Source organism: Aedes aegypti, chromosome 1 (assembly GCF_002204515.2).
Source record: "Aedes aegypti strain LVP_AGWG chromosome 1, AaegL5.0 Primary Assembly, whole genome shotgun sequence".
Lineage (NCBI taxonomy): Eukaryota > Metazoa > Arthropoda > Insecta > Diptera > Culicidae > Aedes > Aedes aegypti.
The window spans coordinates 250,307,799-250,334,638 of NC_035107.1; the positions used below are offsets into that span (position 1 = coordinate 250,307,799).

General features: G+C 34.8%; 1 protein-coding gene across 3 annotated transcripts in view; it reads left to right on the forward strand.

The window, feature by feature from the left end:
- The first annotated feature begins 540 nt into the window (after nt 1-540).
- The window catches only part of LOC5563721 (Y+L amino acid transporter 2), a 113,638-nt gene continuing 87,338 nt past the window's right edge, over nt 541-26,840 (forward strand). Inside the window, exons 1-3 of one of the 3 annotated variants that reach the window (XM_021837525.1) lie at nt 541-791; nt 9,631-10,192; nt 17,538-17,733. In XM_021837525.1, coding sequence (XP_021693217.1) covers nt 10,023-10,192; nt 17,538-17,733 — 366 coding nt within the window. In that variant the 5' untranslated portion in view covers nt 541-791; nt 9,631-10,022. Of the gene's footprint in view, nt 792-822; nt 990-9,630; nt 10,193-17,537; nt 17,734-26,840 lie in introns of those variants that run through there. The other 2 variants (XM_021837524.1, XM_021837523.1) reach the window with 2 other exon arrangements.

Consider the following 26,840-nt stretch of genomic DNA (forward strand, 5'->3'; position numbering starts at 1 on the left):
ACCAGCAGTTAGCGGACTGCACACAAAAGGTTTGCTTTTTCCATAGTAATTTCCATATCAATTCCAAATGGCGTGTGCACAACCAAATTTCATCCAAATCACTTCAAATTTTAGGAGAATGATTTTCATCATAATTGACACCGTTTAAGCACAGGGGTACAAAAACTTCAAAATTTGCGTCAGTCTATAGGGCAGTCAAAAATAAGGTGTCGTTTTGAACATCTCTATTGTCCTTCCTTGATTCACTTCAATGCTCACGGGAGCAACCGAAGGAAACTTAGCTCTCACACATGTGATTCTGTTATACCCAGAAACCATCTGCCTGCTCTGTACACATCGTACATTTCTCGCAATGTGTATCCAGACCCGGTACATTTCCATCCAAATAGAAATCCCTATCGTATGGGAACAGTGGAACATTACTTTTAAAAAGCAAGAAACTCCATCAGGTAGACTGAGAGGGAGAAGTTTGCACCAGACCTGAGAAAACAAGAGAAAATGCGCCGTTCCACAAGAGAAGAACAATTATTACTTGTACGGTTGGGTTCCCTTCTCTCAATTACCGACCAGTCGTAAATATACGTCTCCTCAACCGTTTCTAGCGATTTTATGAATCAAAATACCACACAAGTCCGATAGAAAGTCGATGCGACGCGTGGCGTGTTTTTTAGTGAATAACATATATATTTGCGATAGTTATTGAATCGACGTAAGTGCACATCTAAAAGAGAACAATAGCAAGACGCAACATCGTCACCAAGTTTAGTCGGTGCCGGATCGATAAACACGCGGTAATTTGACAATACTGAGCTATCTAGCTGATGGTCCCACATCGATCTACTCCCAGAGTGCAGACATAAACAAGTGGCGGCATATCGCGTTCTTTCCAGCAGCGAGTGTTTCGTCATTTCTAATTGCTGCTCGTTTCCGGGATGTGAACTGTCTGCCACGGTGAATGGATACGTCTATTTTGAAGTCTGGAAAGAAAGGTGTGTGCATTACCTGTGCTCGAAGGGGTTTTAATTGAAAAATAGTCCAGTGAAAATGTGCAAAAGCAGCGAGTTTGGTGTGTTTACGTTGGTGGCTACCGACGAGGTTGGATATAATCGTGTGCATGGGCATATCGGATGAACCGTACGGTCGCCGGCACGCGCGTACTTGTGTGCGTTAATCGTTGGTGGCAAAAGTGGCGGATATACTTTATATCAAAGGAACTAATGCAGAACAGTTTGCGATGTTGATATCTTAAGTGTTTTAAACGAAAACAATTATGAATTATTGAATTCTATCACCTTTCTTCTAACTCGTAGGGTGAACCCAGTTATTGATAATATTCTGTGTCTTGGAAGTTTTTCTTTAATAAATAAAACAGTACTTTTCAGTGCTACAAAAACAGTACTTATCAGTGCTAAAATTAAAAACGGTACTTTTCAGTGCTACTAAATCAGCTCTTTCCGGTACTAATTTTTCTACTATTGATCCCTTCACGATCCTTGTTTGGACCCGTGCCTTCAATTTTTCGTTGGACCCGCTGGCGAAAGCTAGTGGTGGTAATCCGTCTTGGACAAAAGACCTCTTAGGAGGTCTTGGCTTCTCTCGTTAATTCACTAAATATGGTTGTAACTACAAACAAAAGGAAGGGTGAATCTCTGAATTCACAACTTCCTTCCAAAAAAGTGGGATTTAGAATTGTCCTTCAACGTGGAAAAAATGGAAGAAAGGACTTTTTTCCAAGGGTGAAATGGATAATGTTGAAAATTGCATCGAAATGAGCATCAGACAAATTTTCCGAACACCAAATCGAAGCAGTGAGAGTGTCGCCTATCGTGGTCAGTTGTTCCGAATTTTCGGGAATTAGGCAAGAGATTTTGAACTCCATTAGGGGAATCAAGGTCTCCTTCCAAATCGCAAAGAAATGAGACTGTCGCGTTTTGCCGGAAACTCTTAAAGATCGCGAACTTCTTCTCAAACATCTTGAAGAGAAGAAGCACAAAAGTTTTACTAATGACGACAAAACTGAACGTTTGTTCAAAGTCATCTTGAAAGATCTCTCAATGGTACAAAAAATTGCCGCAAATGCATGATTTGTGGAGGATCTTCTCTCGCTAAGGACGTCTGTCCAGTGAAGAAAGATACCACCAAGTTTATATACTCAAATTGCGGGAACAATCATGAGTCCAATTTTTGGGATTGCCCTTCGCGAATGAGAGTCATTGAGGCTCGTGCCAGGCAGATGCAAGATAATATCCGTTACGATAACGGTCGTTTCCGGAATATGCCTGGTAGAGTATCGAACAATACTCATTTTTCCGTTAGTGATCGCTTGATTAGGAATCATAGCCATCAGGAAGATCATAATCATGCTCATTCACAAATTAATTTTAATCCGTCGGGTATCCATTCGAATCTATTAATTTCGAATGTATCTACCCACGGAAATTCCTTTGCCAATATCATAACAGGTAATTTGAACTCCTCCCGTATTCGTACTATGAGTACCCATTCTACTTGTTTCAAATAAAACCCTGCCGCCACAGGTAACATCTACTCCGCCTCGGAAATGGAAAATCATCAAATGTACCAACTTCAAGTGATATGTCTGCCTCTGATTTTAATTTTCTAACTGAACAATTGAATCTAATGATTGATGCAATGTTCAAATCCACCACTATGACTGAAGCAGTCCAAGTTGGTGTAAAATTTACTAATCAAATTGTTATTGGATTACGTTTGTTGAAATGGATCCAAATAATAATTTAAATATTTTAAATTGGAATGCTCGTTCTTTGAATGGTAAAGAGGACGAGCTGTTTAATTTTCTTACAGCTAATAACGTGCATATAGCAAACCTGGATCCAAACTAAAAAAAAGATCCTAACTTTTTTGTTTATCGTAATGATCGATTTGACGGGGCATGTGGGGGAGATGCAATCATCATTCATAGGCGTAGGAGTATACAACATCAAGTGTTTTCGTCATTTGAAACTAAAGTTTTTGAAATTTTAGGTGCTTCTTTTGAAACACAACTTGGTAAATATACTTTCATAGCTACCTTTTGCCTGTTCAATGCTCTGGACAGCAAGTTAATTTGCTCCAAACTGACTTGCGAAAATTGACTCGCAATAATTCAAAAACTTTTGTCATTGGTGTCTTTAATGCTAAACATCGGTCATGGAATAATTCTCAAAGTAATTCCAACGGCAGAATTTTATTTGATGAGTGCTCTTCAGGATATTTCTCAATTCAATACCCTGATAGTCATCTTTGTAGCCAATAAGTTACTCATGCTGATTTTGATTCTGATCATGTCCCTGTTACATTTCAAATATCCCATGAAGCGATTCTCAATCCTGTCAGCTCCACTTTCAATTATTTTCGAGCCGACTGGAATATATATGAAACATATCAAGACTCTAATCTTGATGTTAACATTTCTTTACAAACAAAACTTGATATTGACAATGCTCTTGGATCTTTAACAAATTCCATTGTTGAAGCCAGGAGCATTGCGATTCCAAAATGTGAAGTAAAATTTGAATCCTTGATTACAGACGATGATCTTAAACTCTTGATCCGTCTTAAAAACGTGAGGAGAAGGCAATTTCAACGCACTCGTGATCCTGCTATGAAAATTATATGGCAGGATTTGCAGAAAGCAATCAAGAAACGTTTTGCAGATTTAAGAAACAAAAATTTTGAAAATAAAATTTCTCAATTGGACCCCGGCTCTAAGCCCTTTTGGAAATTATCTAAAATCTTGAAAAAACCTCAGAAGCCAATACCGGCATTGAAAGAGGAAAACAAATTATTACTGACTAATTGCGAAAAAGCTCAAAAACTTGCTATGCAGTTTGAAAGCGCGCACAATTTTAATTTAGGACTTAGTAGTCCAATAGAAAATCAATTTACTCAGGACTTCGAAAATATTCTCAATCAAGAGAACGTTTTCGAAAATTCCAGGGAACTGATTTGGAAGAAGTGAGAACTATCATAAAAAAAAATCAAAAATATGAAAGCTCCTGGCGATGATGGAATTTTCTACATCCTCATCAAGAAACTTCCAGAAAGTAGCTTATCATTCTTAGTTGATATATTTAACAAATGTTTTCAATTAGCACATTTTCCTGTCAAATGGATAAATTCCAAGGTTGTACCAATTTTATAGCCAGACAAAAATCCTGCAGAAGCTTCTAGCTATCGTCCAATCAGTTCGCTTTCCTCCATCAGTAAACTTTTTGAAAAGGTCATTTTGAACAGAATGATATCAACTAAAATTCAATGTTTGCCAATGAACAGTTCGGATTCCGCCATGGACATTCGACCACTCATCAACTTTTACGTGTAACAAATTTGACCCGTTCCAACAAATCTGAAGGCTCTTCCACTGGTCTTGCTCTTCTAGACAAAGAAAAACATTCGAAAAAACATGCCCCACAATGAAGGCTTGATTGTAAAATAAAAAAAAACTTTAATTTTCCCATATACATTGTTAGAATAATTCAAAGTTATCTGTCAAATCGTACACTTCAGGTTAATTATCAGAACTCAAGATCTGAAAAACTTCCTGTAAGAGCTAGTGTTCCTCAAGGCAGCATTTTGGGATCAATATTATACAATATTTTCACATCTGACTTACCTGAGTTACCTCAGGGATGTCAAAAATCCTTGTTTGCGGATGACACAGGCCTCTCCGCCAAAGGACGAAGTCTGTGTGTCATCTGTAGTCGATTGCAAAAAAATTTGGCTATTTTTTCTTCATACTTGCAAAAATGGGAGATTTCTCCTAATGCTTCCAAAACTCAAATAATAATATTCCCACATAATAATAAATCTTCGAGCTGTTTAGTAGAATACCTATAAGTAGATGAAAAAAGCGAATTTAGTACTATACCATTTAATTCCACTAGAGTTTGTAGTCTATTACACGACACTGAAGACGGCCTTACAGTTGAGATTGAAATACGCGTAACTGTCAAAGGATACAAACTCTAGTGGAACTAAATGGTAAAGTACTAAATTCGTTTTTTTCATCTACTTATTCCCACATAAACCAAAAGCTTTGAAACCTTCGAGTAGACATGTTGTCACGATGAGAGGGGTTCCAATGAATTGGTCAGATGAAGTTAAGTATCTAGGGCTCATGCTAGATAAGAATTCAAAAATCACATTGAGGGCATTCAAGCCAAATGTAATAAATATGTAAAATGTTTCTATCAACTCACCTGTAAAAAATCTGTACTGCTACGGCAAATGAAATGTAATATGTTGTTAACAAAATGCTAAAAAAATCTTAAATTTGTTTTATCAAATTAGGATGATAGTGTTGTCTAACACACCTAGATATAAGAAATGAATGTAATATTTTGAGTAATACTAATAATAACAAAAAATTAAAAAAAATAATATATTCTGTAACTGGTTGTTAGTCTGAAATTATTCAGTAGGGCGTCTGTGTCAGTGATAAAGGTAACGGGATGAAGAATAAAAAATCGTTAAAATATAATGGAAACTCGTTTTTTATATCTGAATACTGTTACTAACAATCAATATTTTTATTTTCTTGTTTTTTCAATTTTATTACAACTTGCAATATATCTCTTTATTTCCAAACAAGAATCAATCCAAGTTTTCCGGAATAATAAAGATTTTTTTAAAATAAATATCGAGTTATGGAGACATCGACTAGTGGAAATATTGAGTTCTGATGGAAATATCGACTTATGGAGAACACGGTGTATTTTCTCTCTAAGAAATATAGTAAAATCTCCTAATTCAACCAATATTACTAATAATTATTAAAGGTGTCTTGCCCCTAGGCATTATGTCGTTATTGCATCCCGACGGCATTGCGTCCACGGAAAGATGCTCAAATTGCCGTATTGTCAATTATGCATAACAAATCAGATTGTGTATGATGCTGCGAGATGAATTAAGAGATAAGTAGAGCGTCTAAACCAGTGATAAAGGCAAATAAAATCGCCAAAAAATAACGGAAGGTCGTTTTTTATATCTGAATACGACTTCCGAAAGCTATTCTATTCTATTTCACGTAAAAAATAATCTTAGATTTCTTTAATGAATGTTCGAATCCTCTGAGCAGAATCTCAAATAGAGAAACTTAAAAGTAGATGGAGTACCGTGTACCTTTTAATTCCGCTCCGGTTTAGGAGCGGAATTAAAAGGTACACGGTACTCCATCTACTTTTAAGTTTCTCTAATCTTAGAATGATAAAATCATTGAATTTTCTAAAAAATCATTTCCTCCATTACTGGAACATGTTACTGTAATAGTGGTATTTGCTAACTTGTGTTCCTATAATAGTGGTTTACATTGATTCCCCATTGAGACTCACTATCTTAGGAACGCCCCACTATTATTGGTGCAAAGGAGCAAAAAAGTTAAGGTTTTAATTGTTTTCTACTATGTCCTTACTGTTATCCAAGATTTTTTTATACGCATTCATATTATTTTAACAAGGGCCATGTTAGAAAAACACAAATAAAATATAAATTGCCTATGACACGCTAAAACCACTCTACCACTATTATTGGCACACACACTACCACCCTATGAGGTATATAAATTATAAAATATTACACAATTTACTCTTTCCTACACATTTGTTGGCCCTGAAAATGGCCGTTTGAACTGTTTTGATTCGAGGCTGTCAAGATGGAAATTAAAATTGGCTGCAGATTATCAAGTAGGTAAATACACCCCGTTTGATTTTCAGTCGACTCACATTGTGTCGGTTGAGCTTCATACCGCCAGTACCATAGACACACATATGATCCGCTGAATATTGACGGCGCACATGTTGAATTCATCCTCGCCCGTTGAGTATCGCGGTGGTGATGATGATGAGTGCTTCTACGAGCGGCTTTGACTCTACGCCCGATGAAATTTACGGTGGCGAGCTGATTTTCTTCGCCAGGCTCTAAATGAGCCTTGCGTCTTCCACGTTGAATGCTCCAAGCAAAACTGTAACGCGTGTTCAAACACAAAACGAGAATGATTCGCTCCACTGTGATCTAGCGATGGGCGATTTTGAATCGATGTTCCAAAAATCGATTTTTTCCGATTAATTGTTTTTTTTCTTTTTTTTTTTTTTTTTGAATCAATGTTAGGGACACATAGAATCGAGTGAATCGATTTCTCTCATTCAATTTTTTGTTTCGATTCGATATGAGATTTATCAGTAATAATTTTAGCAACCTTGAAGTTTCAAATGTGTACTTTTTAATTTCTAATTATTTCGTCAATTTTTAGATTTAAAAATCGAATCCAAAAGCTTTTGGTATTATTTTGCTCAAGGTAATATTTTTTAAATAAATATGAAAATCGAATCGATTCAAAAAAACGATTCAAAGGATTCGATTAAATCGGTGAATCGATTCGACATATCGAATTTGAATCGATTCAGTAACATCAATGTTTTGCTCAAATTTACCTAACGCTACTGTGTTCACAGTCCGACGGCAAAAAGAAGAATGAGCGAAGAAGCAGAAATTGGTCTGCTTTTATAGTGACAAGCGGAACCCAAAAGAAGCATGGAAAACTGCTTGAACGTGATTGGTGTATGAAAGGGGTCGACATTTTCCCAATTTTAAATAGTTTGTTGTCAATCATCAATAGTTATCTGCATTCGAGTAAAATCTTGTTAAAATTTCCGACCGATTGGTGAAAAAATATTGAAAATCTATCGATAAATTGCTGAGTTATTAGCGTTCAAAACCTAACATAATTTCGAGGCGGTCGCAAAATTTTAGGTTTTCATTTGGCACGCAGTATATTGTTGTAAGACGTAGTTAACGTCAACATCACTCTATGGCTAAATTTCTCACGAACTGTCATACTGTTTTCCACTGAGTGGAAGAAAAGCCTGAAGGTTTTATGAATGACGAATGAGGCCCAAAATCAACATAAAGATAAAACACTTCGAGGGTTTTATTTGGGTTATTTTAAGGATTTCACTAAGCATTTTTCGACTAATAACTCCTCCAAGAATTTTAAATATCTTTGAAAATTGATATATTTACCTTTGTATATTCCTAAATCCTGCTTCAAAATCAATTGAGAATGAATTCTGCAATGCTTGCTCGTGACTATAAACTAAATTTTATTTTTTGAAACTTTCAAGCTTGTTTAAAAAAATCTTTAATGCGATAGCTTTATCAAACCGAGAAGGCCAAACTCATACAAGTCATTTTAGCATTACAGTCATCTTGAATATTGAAAATGTTGACAACGGAAACGTTCAGGACGATGCAATTTTTAGTAGAAACTGCATTTTTCATGCTAGATAGTATCATTTGCATGATTTATGTGAGACATGAATGTTTGGTATGGTAATCCATAATCATGAAAATCATAGTTCTGAAAAAAATGTAAAATTTACTTCTATATTACAAAAACCCTAATTGTTAAGCTCATGAATATGAGGAAGAGTAACACCATTCATGCAATTTAAATATTTCATCGGAAAATGCGCAAACTAGCTTCTTGGTAGAAAGGATATTCCAATCAATGTTACCCCACTGATGCCTGTTTTACGGTACGGTTTTCAAAACTAATTTTTTGGATGAATTGCAAAGCAACACCTTAAAAACATCTTATCTTGTTGAAATAAATATAACAAGTTAATGATAAACCTGTTTTTTTTTTCAATATTTTTCCTAATGATTTCTTGAGGCAACTTTAGGAAAATGCTCAGATGAAACTCTTTAAAATTCAATCAAACTCTTTATGATTCATTCGAAAGTGAAATAGTTGATCTTTCTTCGTAGGTATTTCCTCGTTTTTTTCTTTACGTTATCTACATTTTTGTATATTTTGAAGTGCACTTTTTTAAACATTTTTAAAACTGTTAAAAGCCATAAGCGTGTTTAATAATAAGTTTGGTAAATATCTCTCTCATTTTCAATCAATTTCTATATTCTATTGCTTATATTGCTAAGTCAATAATGAGCTGTACATAATCGGTATTTTTTGCAGAATTTTCGTGATTTAAGTAAGTTCTAACCTAAACTTTTGCACGATATGGACAAAACATGTTTGCACTTATGTTTCTAAGGGCTGACCCGAAACTTTAGCGCAGGAGTGTATCTAAGATTTTGTTTTCATTATATCCGTTCGATATAAGCCATTTTTGCCACAAACATAACACTCTTCCAACGGGGTAACCGAATGCTACAGTTTGCGTCATCATTCTCTGCAATAAACGTGTCTGCCCAGAAACGTGGATAAATACAGTCGAAATGAAACGGTTCTACGCACCGGAGAATCCACACTGAGCGAACTGAGAAAATTCAAATTCTCCCGCAAGCTCTCGCAACTCGAGAAAAAACGTCTTCACCCCTCGACCAGCAAGCGCGCACATCCAGGAGGAAAATTTTATTTGAGAATTTCGGTTTTGGGATCTCGATATCTAGATAGCATCCACGTTTGTTCTCTACGCTGCACAAGGCATCCAGACGCGAATCCGGTCGTTCAGTGATAACTCGAGTTTCGCCACAGACGGTCGCGTTTCATTCAGTGGGAATCCAGTGCTCGTAATAGGACGACTCCCACCTGGGTTGTTGAAGCATTAGAAAACGTTTTGTTGATGTGACATATTTTTATATTTTTAGTACTTTCACTACAAATAACTTAGATTTTTGCATTGCCGGGTGGCAGGTTTTCGGCACAACGGACAGTTGACCGTGAGAAGTGATTGTGAGTGAATACAAAGGGGGGGAAATGCGTGCGTAGAGTTCCCGGGACGCGCCAGAACTAAGGAGCAGTGTAACGTCTTACGAAGTGATAAAAGGAAGCGCGGCAAATACAAGGCCGCTAAGGCCAAAACGTGCCGGGAAAATCGTTTAGCTAATTGTGTATCTGCGCTTTTTACGTGGGTGCGACAGCGCTAGTCGCTTCAGTGATTGTGCGGTGAAAAGTGGGAAGTCGCATTATTTAAACCCACCGAGTAATCCCGCGTGATTCCCTCCTCGGATCAGAAACGACGACAGAGAAGGTGTGAACGATGACTAACGAAGCGGAAAATCAGCTGACAGGGAAGGACACGGGCGGTGGTGGCGAGAAGGTCGTCCTGAAGCGCAAGATTACGCTGGTCAATGGAATAACGATTATCGTCGGCACGATCATCGGATCGGGCATTTTTGTCTCACCTGCCGGAGTGTTCCTGTATACCAAGTAAGTACTATATTGAGGGTATCGGGTTCCATCGGGAAGGGTTTTCGGGTTGTGTGTGCTCTAGGGTGGTGCTGATAGTGATGGTGAGACATTCTTTACAAACAACAATTTCTTTTTCTCCTTTTTTCTGGAATTACGTCCGGACGTGGACATAGTCTGTTTTTCAATTTGGTGTTCTTATGAGCACTTCCACTGTTATGAACTTAGAGCTTTCTTTGCCAATTAACTATTTTTGCATGTGTATATCATGCAGAAGGAATGACAGTACTTTATGCCCTGAGAAATCGAGTAAATTTCCAACCCGAAAAAATACTTGACCAGTGGAATTCGAACCCACGACCTTGAGCTTGGTCTTCCTGAAGAGCTGCTTGTTTACCGCTAAGGCAATTCGTGTATGATTTATTACTCTATGTGTCTTACAAGACAAGTATTACTAAAGCTACAAAAAAATGACATGGACTTCTCATCTTCTTGTTTCGTTCGTCGCATGTTGTGATGAGTTATGTCATATTTACTTGTTTTTAGAATTCATGCAAGCAAATCGAAGCAAATTCTTATTAGCATGGCTCTCTAATTTTGGTAACCATACATTCAGGGCCGCATTTACGGGGGAGCCGACTGGCTATGGCCCCCGGGCCCACAGATGTCTTAATACACATATTTGTTATTAAACTTTTACGAATAATTATAATTAATGCAATAGTATATAGTTTTTTGAATCGCATCATATGGTTTGGAAGATTTATTTTCTTTGAAGAAATTCGGAATTGGATTATGAGATACTTTTTTATTTTTTTTTTCATGATTTTCTCCAGAAATTTCTTTATGATTTAGATATTTTCTCAAAGATCCAAAGATTATTCCGCAGATTTTTCCTGAAAATCATTAAGTGATTATTTCCGAGGAATTCCTCCAAAAATTTTTGTTTCGAATATCTTAAGAATATAACCTGAAGTTTTCCAAGAATAATTATAGAAATTAACTTAGAGATAAAATCAGGAATTACTCCAAAGATTCTTTTAGATATTTTTCAAGGAAGTCCTAAGTCTCCAAGAATTTTCCGGTGATTCTTCCATCGACTTCCTTAGTGTAACCTCCAAAATTTACGTTAAGAACATCTGTAAAAAACTTCTGTACGGTCTCCTAGATGAACAACTGGAGAATTCAGTTGAAGGATTAGTGTAAACATTTCTGGAGGAACTCCTAGTATAGTCCTTGGAAACAAAATCGAGATATCCCAGAGAAAATTACAAATTACTGGAGATGATATTGATGCAGTGCCCTGGCGAAAATCCTCTAAGCATCCTTTGAAAAATCGCTGGAAGATTTTTTGGGAGAATTGGTAAAGGAATCTCTAGAAGATTTTTTTAAAGAGATTCCTGTATGAGTCCCTGAAAGTATTTCAGATGAAATCTCTGGATTAATCACTAGAATTTTTGGAGTTTTTTCTCAAGACATGTGAGAAGAAATTTTTGAAGAACCTGCTCACGAGCCGCGTTTAAGTCTTTTGAAAAGAGACTTCAGATACTATTTTGATTAAACTAGAGACTTTAGGGACCATTCATAAAAAATGAGACTTTTTAAGGACGTGCATTGAAATAGAAACTAAGTTTCTAGAAAAAAAACTGCTACCAGCCCTACAAAAAATTCTTTCTTAAATGAACCTTCATGTTCCACAACTTAAATATTAAAACAGAAATAGAATATGCACAATTTGGATTAAGGCTCCGATATGAAAAGAATCATCAAATTATTTTTGTTGTTGACGAAAAAGCCCAAAAAAAACTTCGAATTTAACCTGTTACCTTACAAACATGTCTTGTGATAATTTAAAACCTTACAAAAACATTAAAAATATTCAATCTACTCAAGAATATCAAATGTTATTCTCCAAAATAATCTAGGTTCGTCATAACCCACAGAATCTTCGATGAATTTGCCAAAAAAGCCAAGGTCATTGCAGAAGTGCTTATGAAATCTCATAGAGATTTCTGAGAAGCTCGTCGGATATTTATCGACTTTTACAGAGATCCTAGGTTTACTCATTTTTTTATTCATCTCCAAATTTTCCAGTTATGAAATATGACCTTCAGTGAAGTCTTCATGACTTTGTTAATTTTCAACCAATTTTGAATCTCTTAGCATCATTTTCTTTAAAATAAAATTTATGAAAAGTTTGTAGAATATCAAATTTGTCTAAATTCAAAACTAGTCTTAGTGAAAAATAGTTTTCTCCTAATTTTTCCTCTTTTTACTAAAAATTTCATCTTTGTGTGACCATAACGTCATGAATACTTAACCGTTTTCAAATCTTTTTACATGCTTGTGAAGCAAATTTAGTAGATTTCAAATTGTAGAAACTACACAATAATTTAAAAATAGTTTTGACATAGGTATTCTCCAAAAACATGAATTTAAAAACTTCTAATTTTTCTTCAAAATCATATAAAAAGATTTGAAATCGGTTAAGTGTTCATGAAGTTATGGCCAAACAAAGATGAAAAAAGATGAAAAGAGGAAACAATTGGAGAAAACTACTTTCACTAAGACTAATTTTGATTTTAGACAAATTTGATATTCTATAAAATATTCACGAATTTAATTTTGAGCCTAAAAATAACAAAGTAATGAAAACTTCACCGAAGATAATATTCCATAACTTGAAAATTCACCTTCACGGCTGTGGCTTCGATTCATCTACTCTATATCTTAACAGTTAATTTTAAAAATTCGTAAAAAGTTTATCTGGGTGCATTTCTAGCTTGCTTCCGATATACTTGTTTTGATTAAGTACATAAAAAACGAATTTAGTACTATACCATTTAACTCCACTATAGTTTGTATCTTTTGACAGATACGCGTATTTCGATCTCAACTGTAAGGCCGTCTTCAGTGTCGTGTACTAGACTCGACAAAACAACTCGAAGATTTGTTATTGTTTTGATTATTTTTTCACAAGTAGCCTTCCGCAATTGCAATACCTACTAAGTTCGCTGGATTGCATAGTATTCCTGAGACCTGAGATTCTAAGCTGAACTACAAGTTTTTAATAGGGTTCTAAAGCCCTGTTCCAATTTTAGTTCCAATCGCTAAAATTTAGGCCAGGAACACATATTTACTCAATTTTTAAGTGTTTTTCGTTAATTTAAGTTAAAAATAAACATTATTTTTCTGGTTTTTGAAATTTTGTCGCACCCCTTAGTTTAAACTCAAATTTTGGGTATATTTTGTTTTCCGTTTCCATCCGAAAATGTCAGATAGGAACAACCCCAGTGTCTTTTTAATAAGTAAAACCCCAGTGGAAATTCGTCGCCGAAGTGAACGTCAAACATGATCAGAAGTGTCAAAAAATTTGCCACAGCAGTAGCAATTAGTAGAATAAAGATTTTATAACAAATTTTAGGACCCTATTACTAGCAAAGTTTATGGAGAACTCGTAGTCAGTTTACTAGCAGATCACTTGAACCTTTGATGGTCGTTAGTGGACTTCTGTTAATTTGTTTTTTCTTTCAAATCAACACAGCTCAACATTTTTTTCCTCCAGGCACCATTTGATAAAGTCGGGGTTGCTGAATTCATTGCCGTTTTCATTGGATGTTGAAAATGCTTTGTATATCAATTTCAGACAACTTGCACGCAAGTTTACCAGATTGGCAAAATTGGAAGAAAATATATTGAAACGTATCTATTCCCGAAGACACAGCAACTTCAAGAAGAATTTCTAACGAAATGATAACGTCTTAGAAAGAACCTTCACCAGAATTAACGAAAAAACAGTAATTTACTCCTGCAGAATAAACTCTGCCCTAGTCTTATAACAATTGTACTCAATTAAAGGTGAAATTTCTTCACAGAATTGTCTTCCATGATCTCATAAGATTCATCCTCAAGATTTTATGAATATCTTTTCGAGAATTTCTTCAAAATTCAGCCTGATATTCAGTAAAATTGTGCTTGGAGAATTCGACTGTAACACAACAACGTTTCTTTAAGTACACTAATAAGTTTTACTTGTTAAACAGTTTAATAGGGATGGAAGAAGAAGCGTTTCTTGTAATGGTTAGAGAAACAATCTGATTGGGTTGTTTTGCTATGAGGAAGTTTTATTTTTGGTGGCTTAATCGAAGGAGTACATTTTTCTAAATACCGTAATTTTGAGTTTTTTTAAGAAATCCGATTATTTCCATATTATGTATTAAAGATTTGCATTTTATATTAAAAAATTACTGATATCATAGTTAGCGATTGTCGTTTAAATATTGGGTATCGTCATTTTGAATGCGCCCATGATTTTTCATACAATCAAAAGTCGATTTTTAGTCTCGGCGTAACTTTGTACAACAGTTGTGATTTATATGCCATGATTTTGTAACAAGATATCTATCGAGACCAAAGCAAAATGTATTCCTCAAGAATCTTCTTAAAAACAATACAATATCTAAAATCACATACGAAAGTGTTTTATGTTGAGTCAATGAAAAAAATGTAAAAAAATGTATTTCTGAATAGATGTCGATTGATTCTTATATATTTCCGAATTGATTTCAACATAAACCAATCGTTTAAGAATCGTACAAAATCTAAAATTAAAACGTACAATATGAAAGACATTGCATACCTTTAGGCGTTAAACGTTATATGGAGCCTTTGATTTCAAAATTGGCCGCAATCTGTAAACAAGATTTTTGCTAAGAATGTAAGACCGAATTCAGATTCTTCTATAACTAGTCTATGAAGGAGAAATGTCGAACTCGTTAAAAATTTATCAAAAAGTGCAACAGATTGTGTTTTAACGTTTAAAAAATGCTGAAATTTCATCATTTAAAAAAAAAGTAATATAAAGTCTCAAATGTTCGCGATTTTATGGAAAATATCTCTGGCATGCGGTGTCATACTAAAACGCTTTACTTTTGCATGCATTTGGCTTAATTGTTTAACAAAAGGTTTGTAATTTCGTTTAGTGTGATGTAGGTCCTGCACTATCAAAGTTACCCGCATAATCAAAGATACCCCGTTTTACGATTAATATAGATTTCAATCTGTAAACTCAATAACGTTATATTTAAATAATGACAGCTCGCCCTTTGCCGAGGTTTCTTTTCGAAAAAAAGCCAAATAAAAAAAAACTTGTTCCTTCTCATTTTGAATCTCAAATCGAACACTACAGATTATATTTATGTGTTAAGCATCAAGAATTCATCATCCAATCATTAGCATTCATCAAAACATAAAACACAGTTTTTTTCGTTCAAATTCAAAGATATCCTCATGAAAAACTATCATCGCATTACAGATAGCAAGGACAATGCAATGATAGATTTTTATGAACATTGCTTCGATTTTGAGCAAAAAACTGGTTTTGAAAATTTGTAAAACGATGATGGTTATATTCCTCTTAAACCATTATAACGGTTATTGGAACTCTAAAGAAAAGTGCTTAGAATCGAGCTGCTTAACATATTTAATCGCATGTAATCGCAATAAATTTCATATAATGTCCAACGAATTCATATCGATAATTTCGAGAACTTCTCTCAGTAATCTTCAAATTATTAATTATACTATCTTTAGTGGTACTTTTGGCACATATTGTTAAATCACAATTTGAAAAAACTTGAATTTTTCACTGTTAATGTGTCTACGAATATATTTTTAATCTGACTCTTCCAAAACTCTGCCATGTACTTCATCGTCATTTTTTCATCGAATGTTCTTGTAACAATCCATAATCATACTTTGTAATTTGCTTTTGGCAGTTTTCGCGGAAAGTTCTTGTTTTTGGCACTGCAGAAAGTTCTTGATAACACCTGTTTGTAGTTCCACAGCATTTCTTTGAGAAGCTTTCGGTGAAATTCTTGAAACCAAAAATGTGTGGAAGATTTTTTTTTTTTGAGAATAGCGAGGGCTCTTTATGAACTCCTGTATAATTCGACTAACGAATTTCAGAAAGGTTTGTTGAAGAAATTAATTTTAAAATCTGGAGCCACCTTGGCAAAATTTCTCTGGCAACAAATTCAAGGAAACGAGGAAAGAAAGAATTCTTAGGGAAACTCCATTTGATAATCCAAGAAAAATGACAAAATTACTTAAATTGTATATTCTAATTCTTGAAAGTATCCCTAACGTAACTAAAAGCGAAATCTTGGACATATTTCTAGGAAAACCCCTGGAGAAACTCCAGTAAAATGTATTAATTTCGTACTTGCAAAATGATGAATTCATTAGAACATTTCAGGATGAATATCAGAAGGAGTTCGTCGGAAACACGTGAAGGAGTTTCTGTTTGAGCTATCCTTGAAAAAGTATGTGGAAAATCTCGCATAAGTTTCCTAGAAAAGTTACTGGAAAAAATACTGAGATTTTGAGCTATGCATTAAAAAACATGTCGGCAAATGCGCTATTCTTGGCTCGGATTTCCCCATAGAAAATTAATTTGAAGCTAGCCGTTAGTTGTAATATTGTTTCATTGATATTTAGGGGTATTGGTCATGTTAATGCTAAATGTATTCGAAAGAAGCAATTTATTTAAATTGATTCTTATCTAAACAACTAAGTTCTGGAAAGAACTTTCATAAGATAAATTCAAAATGTGATATTCAATATCTATGATCTAAACATAAAAGTTAAAACTTAAGAGGCGTTCTCATAAGACGAACTCATGGCACCACCCTAGCACCGACATACATCTTAAATCAGTGTATTAAAATTCATTCAACCTGTCGTCCCGTTGTCTTCGTTCCCATAAATCGACCGCCGCATTACAAATCGCATTCTTCCGATTTCGTGGCCACGAAAGTGGTGTGGAACAAAATGAAGAACAACTGAAAACCGAAGCCCATAACCTCTGTGTGAGCCTACCATCTTCAATCCATCCTTTCATTCTCCACACTTTCGTACTTTCATACTTCCTTCGGTTCTTTCGCCAGCAATAAGACCTGCCAAATTTCGTAACTGGTCAAACCAGTTCATTTTGACGGCGTGTTCTATCTAGCAAACGAAATCAGAAATGAGTGCAACTTTTCCAACCGCCAAACCATGCCAGGCGGCAGTCTATTTAAAGTACCAATAAAAATTGCAAATGCTTTAAAGAAAATTGAAAACTGATCCATAATACAAGCAGTTGTAAATTTGTGACAATGTCCAATTTCGTTTATCGATGGAACATGAAATAGATTGTAATGATAAATAGCTTAATTAAAAATGGAGCAGATTTTGATTTTCTATAGTCGCAAAAACCTTTTTACCATGCCAAACCATCTCATCAGAACCACCATTCCCAGTTTGCGAAAAGTTTTAATTGCATTCACTTCCCACGCATTTCTTCTTTCTCCTTTTCATTCCCCAGATCGGTCGGATCGTCACTCGTCATCTGGTGCCTCAGCGGTATCCTGTCGACGCTGGGGGCCCTGTGCTATGCCGAGCTCGGTACCTGTATCACCCGTTCCGGAGGCGACTATGCCTATCTACTTGTTGCATTCGGGCCACTTGTTGGCTTTCTTCGGCTTTGGATGGCCCTGCTCATCATACGACCCACCACCCAGGTTAGTATCCCATCCAATCTTGGGCTTTGCTTCCTTCTGAAATGAAAGCAGGCGCGGTGCTCCCCAGACCGTTGTTATCACATAAAATCTCCTTTTTTAATAGCTAAGTTGATGCCTGGGAAACGTTTTAAAAAAATCGTGGTGCCATTTTTAAAGTTACGTCTTATCAAAAATTGATGGGTGGTTGTCCAAAAGCTAAAAAGTAAAAATTCGAAAATTTACCATTGGGTATACTTGTGCTTTATTATACAACATGTATCTATAAATTGCAGTAAAATATATTGAGTACATGAGGCTATCAAAGTATCCATAATGATATGCTACAAAAACTAATTAATTTACATGATAAAAATAGCTCCATAATGCCTTATAGCGCCTGAGCTTGGTCATTTACAAACATGATTGAGGGTATAGATGCATCAACTAAATTTTGATGTATTTCTTCAGATAAATACGGTAAATGCGAACCGTGGTACTGGTAGTGCGTAAGCGGAACAAATCCCAAGGAAAATGTTTATTCAATCAAGTGCCTGCTTCAATCCATATCCGACATAGAATACATTGGAGTCCATCCATTCATTGGACGGAAAAGTTGAACTAACGGAGCTGGGTTATAGTGCTCTCAAAATGCGGGTTTGTTTGATACATCACGCCCTTGGGGCTTCATAGGCGTTTTGGGGGGTTTGATGACGGAAGGTTACCAGATTTGATGTTTTTGCGTGCAACGTAGCCGATCTTCTCAAAAGACATTTACTGCCGTGAATCGCAAGTCAGTCCCATCTGCATTTTCGTCAAAATTGAGTTGAGTTCAGTTTTCAACATCTCTTCCACTGCTCTTTCAGTTGCACTCATAAAATAATATGATTTGTTCGGAAAAATTAGGAAAAAACAGCAAGTCAAATTGTCCCATAATGAAAAGTAATCGCATATTAGTCCCACTACAGACTTTTGCACCGTGGAACACAAAAATGTAACTTTCTTTGATCATCTTTATATTTTTTGCGGAAAGATATCGTAGTGAAAAGCAAGTTGTGAAAGTTTTATTAAGATTGGAACATGTTCCAATCTCCTGGAATTTTTTGAATATTCGTATGGAAAACGAGTTTGAAAACTTCACAGCCCATTTTCTCAATGCCTACTTTTTACAGATGGGACTGACTTGCGATTCACGGCAGTTTAGCATTCATGCCATTATCACCAAGTTATCACGCACACAGAGAAAATACAATCATTTTGACAACAATATTTCAAAAAGGCGTAACAGCTTTTGGGAACAACACCTTCCTTCGAAGCTGGGATAGTTTTTGATGTTCCAAAGCAAACCAACCCTACTTTCAGAAAAAGGACCTTTTCCTGTTTCAAATAGGGCTAGTTGAATTGTTGTTGTTGTTTGAGAGGGACTTTAACCCGAAGGTCATTCGTCCCTTGGCTAGTTGAGTGCTTTTATGAGATTGAATACGCTTTATCCAGCTTTTTACGAGCACTAATGGCCGCCACAATCAGGCTCGCTTTCTGGTAGGGATCAAACGATTTGACGTTTGGGTTGGGTCGCTTGACAGCTAATTGATAAATTTATAATCGATCTTATCGATTTGCTATCAAACGACCCAAGCCAAATGTCAGATCGCCTAGTCCCTACCAGAAAGCGAGCATCTTTGTGGCGACCATTTGAGCTGACTGTAAACAAGAACAGAAACAACACATGAAGTCGATTTGTTATGGTCAAATAAACCCATTCATTTCTATGTTGATATCAAAGTTCTTATCTATTTAGCTAAGCAGAAAAACAAATTACTATGTTTCAAGTAAAATCTTAGTAATTGTATGTGGACAACAAAAAATATTCACGTTATAAATGAACACAGATTTAGATTACTTTGGAGCAGCCTATTGAACAAATTAGTTTGAAACAGAATAATTACATTGGAACAATAAATTTTGGATTAAAAATTGCCAAATTAGCAGCTTTAAATACAACAAAAATTTTGGTTGTTTCAAAACAGAGTGTGCTCCTCCGAGCCATCGCGTTTTCATTGTAGATTGAAGAAGGACATATCCTTTTAGTTTAGCTGGAAATACACAAGCCAAAGAACATATCACATAACACTGATTCGTACAAATTCTAGAAATTCCCAAAGAATCAATGTAGCATTCCAGTCGTTGATCCTAATTGCGAACTGTTCGATTTGGGTTTTCTCCGAAAAGGGGTCAAGCGGTATCTATCAGAATCACTGAAAACGATGATGATTCTGATGAAGAGAATGAGAAAACTTTGCGTGATTTGACTTACCCCTTTCAACGAAACCATCCAACCACCATCCTGATCATTCGTTTCGCCATACATAAGTACATAGTTTCCAACCAGTGTGCCTCGTGGCATATGCGCAGTATCAGTTTGTTTTCCGGACCGCTAGAGCCTTTCTGGCGAATCTTTCCACAAGGATTGCTATCTGTTTGCATTGTTGAAACACTTGTACAGTGCTAGACAAATGAACGCTCTGTAGTTATTTCCAAAGAAGTTTCTAGCTAATTTTACTATTCTTCATCCTGGCATTACATTTCACCTGCGACGGAGTCTTCTTTTTAGATTAGTGTATTATACACACTTTCAACTTAAAAAAAAAACTGCTCTAAATTTTCCACAAGAGTGAAAAAAGTCAATAATCTTTGGCATAAAGTCGAAAGACAAAACGTTGAAATGACAAAAGATCGAAGGCAAACTTAGGGAAAGAACTTAACCCTCTAATACCCAAATTTTTATTTTCGATCTAAATATCATTTTAGGTTATCTAAAATCGTTCTAAACACGTTTTGGGCAATGATTTATTTTTATTCGCAAATCTATGAATTTTGGTTTTTGATTTTTATAATTTTTATTTTTGAACATCCATATCCTTTTTCATTTTTTCTTGGAGCCTCTTCTAGTTACTAATTTTTGGCAACAATAAAAATTCAAGTTTTCACGTTACTTTCAAAAATAATAAATTTCAAATATTTTTCTAAAAATATTTTTATTTTCCGTGTAATTAACGGAAACACATGTTTGGAATTATTTTAATACACCAAGCCCTTCTTCTGTTATAGGTTAATAGTAGAAAAATATAAAAGGTACGATTTTTTATATTACACGTTAAATAAACCCCAGGCATTTATAGGTTATATAAGAATACAATTTTTCAAACTATTTTCAAAAATACAAAAAAGTTTGAAAAGTCATAAAAAACTTTTCTCATATGCGTGTTATGAGTCAAGGTTTAAGCCAAAAATAAAATCATTTTGATTTCCGAGCTAAAAAACAATACACAAAATTCCAAAGTGTACCCCGTCTAAAGGCGGGGTTGGGTATTAGAGGGTTAAGGAGCAAGAGGAATGAAATCTTCTTTTCGTAAAAAAATATACTTACATGGTGAAATCTTATACTTGATGAGAAACGAACGAAATGATCCTTGACCGGTGAGATTCGAACCCACTTGATCTTGCTGAATAGTTGAGCGTTTACCGTTACAACTGTCAGACCCAAATGACGTAAACGCGAAAGACAATTCAATTGTGTCCATCACTGTACATACAGATAGTGTGCCGAAAGGATAAGCAGAAAAAACTTATCAGTACAGACACTGCACTGGCCAAAGATCCAACTTGTTGCTTGAACGAACAGCAGTAATGGTGGTACCGTAATCCGGGGTAACATTGATCAGTTTTTAGGATATTTCTTAAATATTTCATCCAAAAATGTAGATGTTGTGAGTTTTATATTTTTAAAACAAGTACTGCCACCCATAGCTCGGAACTATATACCGTATTTTGTTTTTTGAAAGATTTAAGCATGTTTACAAAAATATTTTATGTGATTTTTTCATTAAGCTGATTTGGGGTAACATTGATCATCCATGTAAACAACGTTCGGTAATATTGAAAATGTCGTTTCTTACATAAATCATGGCCTCTGAAGCCGAATATGATGTCCAAAAGCTTACATCTCATTTACTTTTTGAGTTATTTAAAAATAAAAACTCCTCGAACAGCATAATACGCCTAAAGGTAGGCAATTTCCTAAGGGAATTCTACATTCCTAACAGTAATTCGTTAATGTTGCCTAATTGACCATACTTATAAAAGTTTTGACAGTGGAATCGTTTTTGGCAATGCCATTTTTAGTGAGAACCGCATTTTCCTTGCTTATATCGCTTGCAGAACTTATGTGAGACATGAATCTTCGGTAGTGTCATCCTTAACCATTGAAATCATTGTTTCCCAAACTTGACAAATTGACGCATAAAGTTAACGCAATTTTTGCAAAAATCTTAATTTTTAATAGCTTATAAATATGAGAAAGAGAAGCAACATTCATGCTTTGGAAATGTTTCATCAATAAATAATGATACCAACTTATTACGAGATGAGTCATTCCGATCAATGTTACCCCGCTGATCAATGATACCCCGGATTACGGTATATGTAGTAGATGGAGAATATTATATTGTTATATACGACTGTTGATGCACGTGGGATTTGTTCGCAAGTATCGTAGCGTAGAATTCAACAGACTTGATTATTTACGTATCTTCGAAGCAGTGATTTTATTTTACAAATTTCATTATATTATGTTCAAAAACTTTATAAGGTACCCCGGGGCAAGTGAGAATCCGGGGTAAGTGGGGCGTTTCGTCATAGCTCAACTAGGAAATGTTTTTCATGGAGGTATTCTTCTAGAAAGTTGAAGAGACAATGACAAGGAATATATTTAGTACTAAACATATTGTTATTTTTATTACCATGTGGTTCATCAACAGTTGTCAGTTCAGCGCCATTTTCAACATGCATGACTAATTGTGACACGTTTCACGTCTTGCATTGACTCGCAAAAAATAAATGTGTTTTAAATCGAATTTCCATCAGTGAGCTATAATTTTTAGTATTATAACAAGCTGCTAACGATAAACCAGTATTTTGTTTTCATTTCATATGAAATTTTCGATGGTCTATCTTACCCCAAAATATATTTGTACCTGGGGTAAGTGGGACCTATCAAAACAAAAACCAGAATCAAAACTTTTCGTACACGTTTCATACATTTTGCTAGAGAGTAGCACTAAAACATTCAAACAAATGATTTTTACCAAAAAAAGATCAACCTCAAATTACGTAATTGCATAAGAGGGAGAAGAAAAGTGTTATTATTCTTTATTTTGCAATTATTTTTTTTTTAATTTGAAAAACAACTTCAAAATTGAACAAACACACAGCTGAAATTTGAAATGCATCATGAGAACAATTACTTTTCTATGTTATTTGAACTTTATTTGTTATTTCTACCAAATTAAGTAGTGATAGAAAACAATTCCATCCCAGAGAGGTGTTTTCTGCCATGCATATAATAATAACAAAACATATTTATAATTTCGTCAATTATTGATTGTTTATGTGCTACATTTTAATTAACAACTTATAAATGATATATTTTCAACATATTTAATTCCTCTTTACGCTTTTATTGAGGAATTTTCAGTTAATATTAAATTTGAGGTTACATACTATTAAATAAAGGGTTTCTTGCTAAAATGTAACGTATTTTATGGTTGATAGTTTATGTACATCAAAAATGTACTTAAAATTAAAAATCTATGACTTATCAATCCTATTATTGTAAAGGTTGACTTACTCATGTGGATTGACGCATGAAACTGGATGTGTCCCACTTGCCCCGCTTAGCGAGGTAACTGCGTCCATTGGCTCATTCTAAAACTTTCTTCCAAGGTTTTCACAATTTCGAAATTATTCGATTAGTTTCATGCACACACCAGCATATATGTTGCCAAAACGTGATTGTGTTGTTGGATTTGAAAAATGTTGACATTTGAAAATTTTACTGAACAATTTGTTTGAACTATCGTTTTTTTCGTTCCCACTTGCCCCGCGGTACCTTATCCAAAGTGCCAAATTTATGTGCAAAATTGAACTCTTTTGAAGCTGAATTTTATTAAGCTTCGTATTTCCCGAAGAGCTAAAACGCGCTTTGGAACTGCAAGTACCAAATACATGCAATAGATTTAAATTTATACGAAAGATGCTTTCTTGGGACATCGGAGCACGGTTGTTTAAGCCCCAACTTTTAAACAAGGGTACACAAAATCGAGCTCTTCAGGTCCGACACACTAATTTTTTTATTTTCACACATTCTAAAAAAACGATTTATTCTGATTTATATCTAACTTTCTCAAGCTTCACGACACACAGAGATGTTTAGAATTGTGGAGCTTATTTGTGTGTCATATCGTTTGCAAAAATAGAAGAAGAAATTGTCCCTGAAGCCATTTTTAAGCATATGTCAAAATTACATATCTGATTTGTTGGCCAAGAAAAGCTCGATTTTGTGTGAATCGTACTCAATCTTGTGTAACCTCGTTTAAGCGTGCATAGATTTCATTCGAAATTCTTCACTGGTCTTGGAAAGCATTCAGCAAAACCCGTTTTGAATCTCCATAGGTTTCTTTCAAGGTTCTTGACGATAAAATTGGCAGTAATTTCAAGAGAAACTCATTCATGAGTTCGAACCTGCTCAATTCGAAAGATTCGTCCAAGAATCTCTTTGAAAATACTTTCACGTTTTTTCTCAGGAATACTCTTAGAGATTCCCCTAAATTTTTACAGTGATTCGTCCAATAATCTCACCAAGAATTTCTTCAGAAATTTATCTACTTATTTTTGAAAAAAAAAATTCTGTATAAATTTGTCTTCAAACAAATATGTCAATTCTTAAAAAAATAATTCACAGATTTGTTCACAAATATTATTGTAAAATTATTTTCTACTCCAATGATTTCCTCAAATATTCATTCAAGTTTCTTCAATAAATTATGATGTACCCATTTTAATGGATCATTAAAATAACCAAAACGGCCGCTATGGAAAGCGTAGATAGCGCCACCGTAGTCTTGCGTGTTTGACAGAACAGCAATGCTGTCACAATGTTAAATCGCATATACAGTGGCGCCTTTGTTTTGATGCGGTGTGCACTTGCACAAACTACCCTCAATGATCCAGTGTTTCAGGCATTACATCCGTAATTCCTTGTGGATTATTTTACGAAATATAGTTTACGTGGTATGACATCAACTAATTTGATAATGATATTCCACCAATTTACTTCATTCATGGTTGTGTCTCTTCAAATTCGATTTCGGCTCTCGCTGGTCCTGTTGCAACTGATCAAGCCAACTCGCTCGCTGCGCTGGTTCGCACGATTTCTGGTTCGTCTAGGGCAGTGATTCCCAAAGTGGACGAATTCGCCCCCATGGGGGCGATTTTCAGGCTCAAGGGGGCGAAAATTTTTAAAACAGAATTTGGGGGGCGAAAAATCCAGAAAGGGGGCGAAAAAGCTAACATGGGAGCATTTGAAAATAATTACTCATAACCTTTGGAGGACACACATCTGAAGGCTAATCAATTCCAAACTTAAATATTCCCAGGACTATTTTCCCTTAGATCGTTATATCTCTAATCAGTGTAATTTTAAAATTATACATGATTGTCAAACACAAAATATGTGTGTTATTCATTGGGCTTTTAAAATATCATGTGAGTTTTAAGAATGGTCAGCATTTGAGATTTTCACGAGATTTTGCTGATGCTTAATATATATAAGGACCTTTTTTTGTATGAGAACTTAAAGGTGTGGAAGTTAATATTTCTGGTATGCAGTTTTTACAAAAAAAAATCTACAATACCATTTGTGATGGTTTTAATCATTTTATAAACAAATTTTGGAAAATTTAGCCTACAAAAATCGCGTTCCAGCGATGCTAAGGACAAAAAAACTCTATTTATAAATAGATTTGAAGAAATTTCAGAGAGGCGTTGGTATTATACCTCCAGAACGTACGAAAAATTCGAGTTTTTCTTGGTGTTAGAAAAATACCCTGTTGATAAATTGAATTGATAAATGAGTTAAAAAACTTTTTAGATTTTCATATAATTTTCAGGGTTTTTGGATTGGATAAAGAAAAACGTAAGAAACGTCAGGCATTTATTACTCACAATTTTTGAAAATTATTCCAGTAATTTCAGAAATAGAAGATATATCACAATTCACGGGGTGAGATCTTTCAAAAACGAACAATTGCGAACAGAATAATTGCAGTTCACCCAAATATGACATATTCATGCATAAATAAATGCGTTTGCTTGGAAAACATTGCAATTGGTTCAGTTTTGGAGAACTTTGCCCCCAACTACGTCACAAGGCGCCTATGAATTCATTACATTTGTTAAGTTTAAACTAGACCAAACTTTTACCGACTAAATCAGTAGCTCGTAATGTACGCAAGATATTTTTAAAATTGATATTATAATTTGCAGCCCAGGTTACCGATATTTAAGAAAATATTTTTAAATGTACATAATGATTAGTTCATTAGTTATTGTATTATGATTCTTTGGATATGCGAGTCGAAGACATTTTTTGTCCTAATTAAAATATTTGAATCACGTATCAGGGGGGCGATTCCAGATTAATATTGGCCTCAAGGGGGCGAAAGTTGAAAAAGTTTGGGAAGCACTGGTCTAGGGTTTTCGTCCTGTAGACTTGCAATATGCCCTGCCCAGCATTCCCCCTAGCTTTCGCTATCATCTGGATTAGGGTTCCTAGTTAGACGAATTCCATCCAGAATGAGTCGAAAAAAATTAAAATCGTGCTCGATAGTCTTCGATTTGGATTTAATTTTGCACACGTTTTTGGTATAGTAGAATAAATGTTTTCCATAGAAAAATTGATCATTTTGCCTCAAGAATAACTTTTGAAAATGGCCTATAATTTTTTGCATGCGACTTATTCAAAAAATTCTTACTCCGAATCTGTTGATATTAGATAAAAATGTTCTACGAAGAAGTTGTAGTGAATCGTTTGGACTATAAGAAAAAAATATTCACTGAAAAAATATATTATTTATTTTCATAAAAAATTCAAAAATAAAACTTAAATTTTAAATTACAAAAATTTTTAATATTTTTTTTAATTTTCACCATAGAATCTTGATAGTAAACAGATGTTTGGGTCAAGGTTCCATGATGGAGAATTTTTTAATAAAAAAGTTTTTCTAAGAACCGAT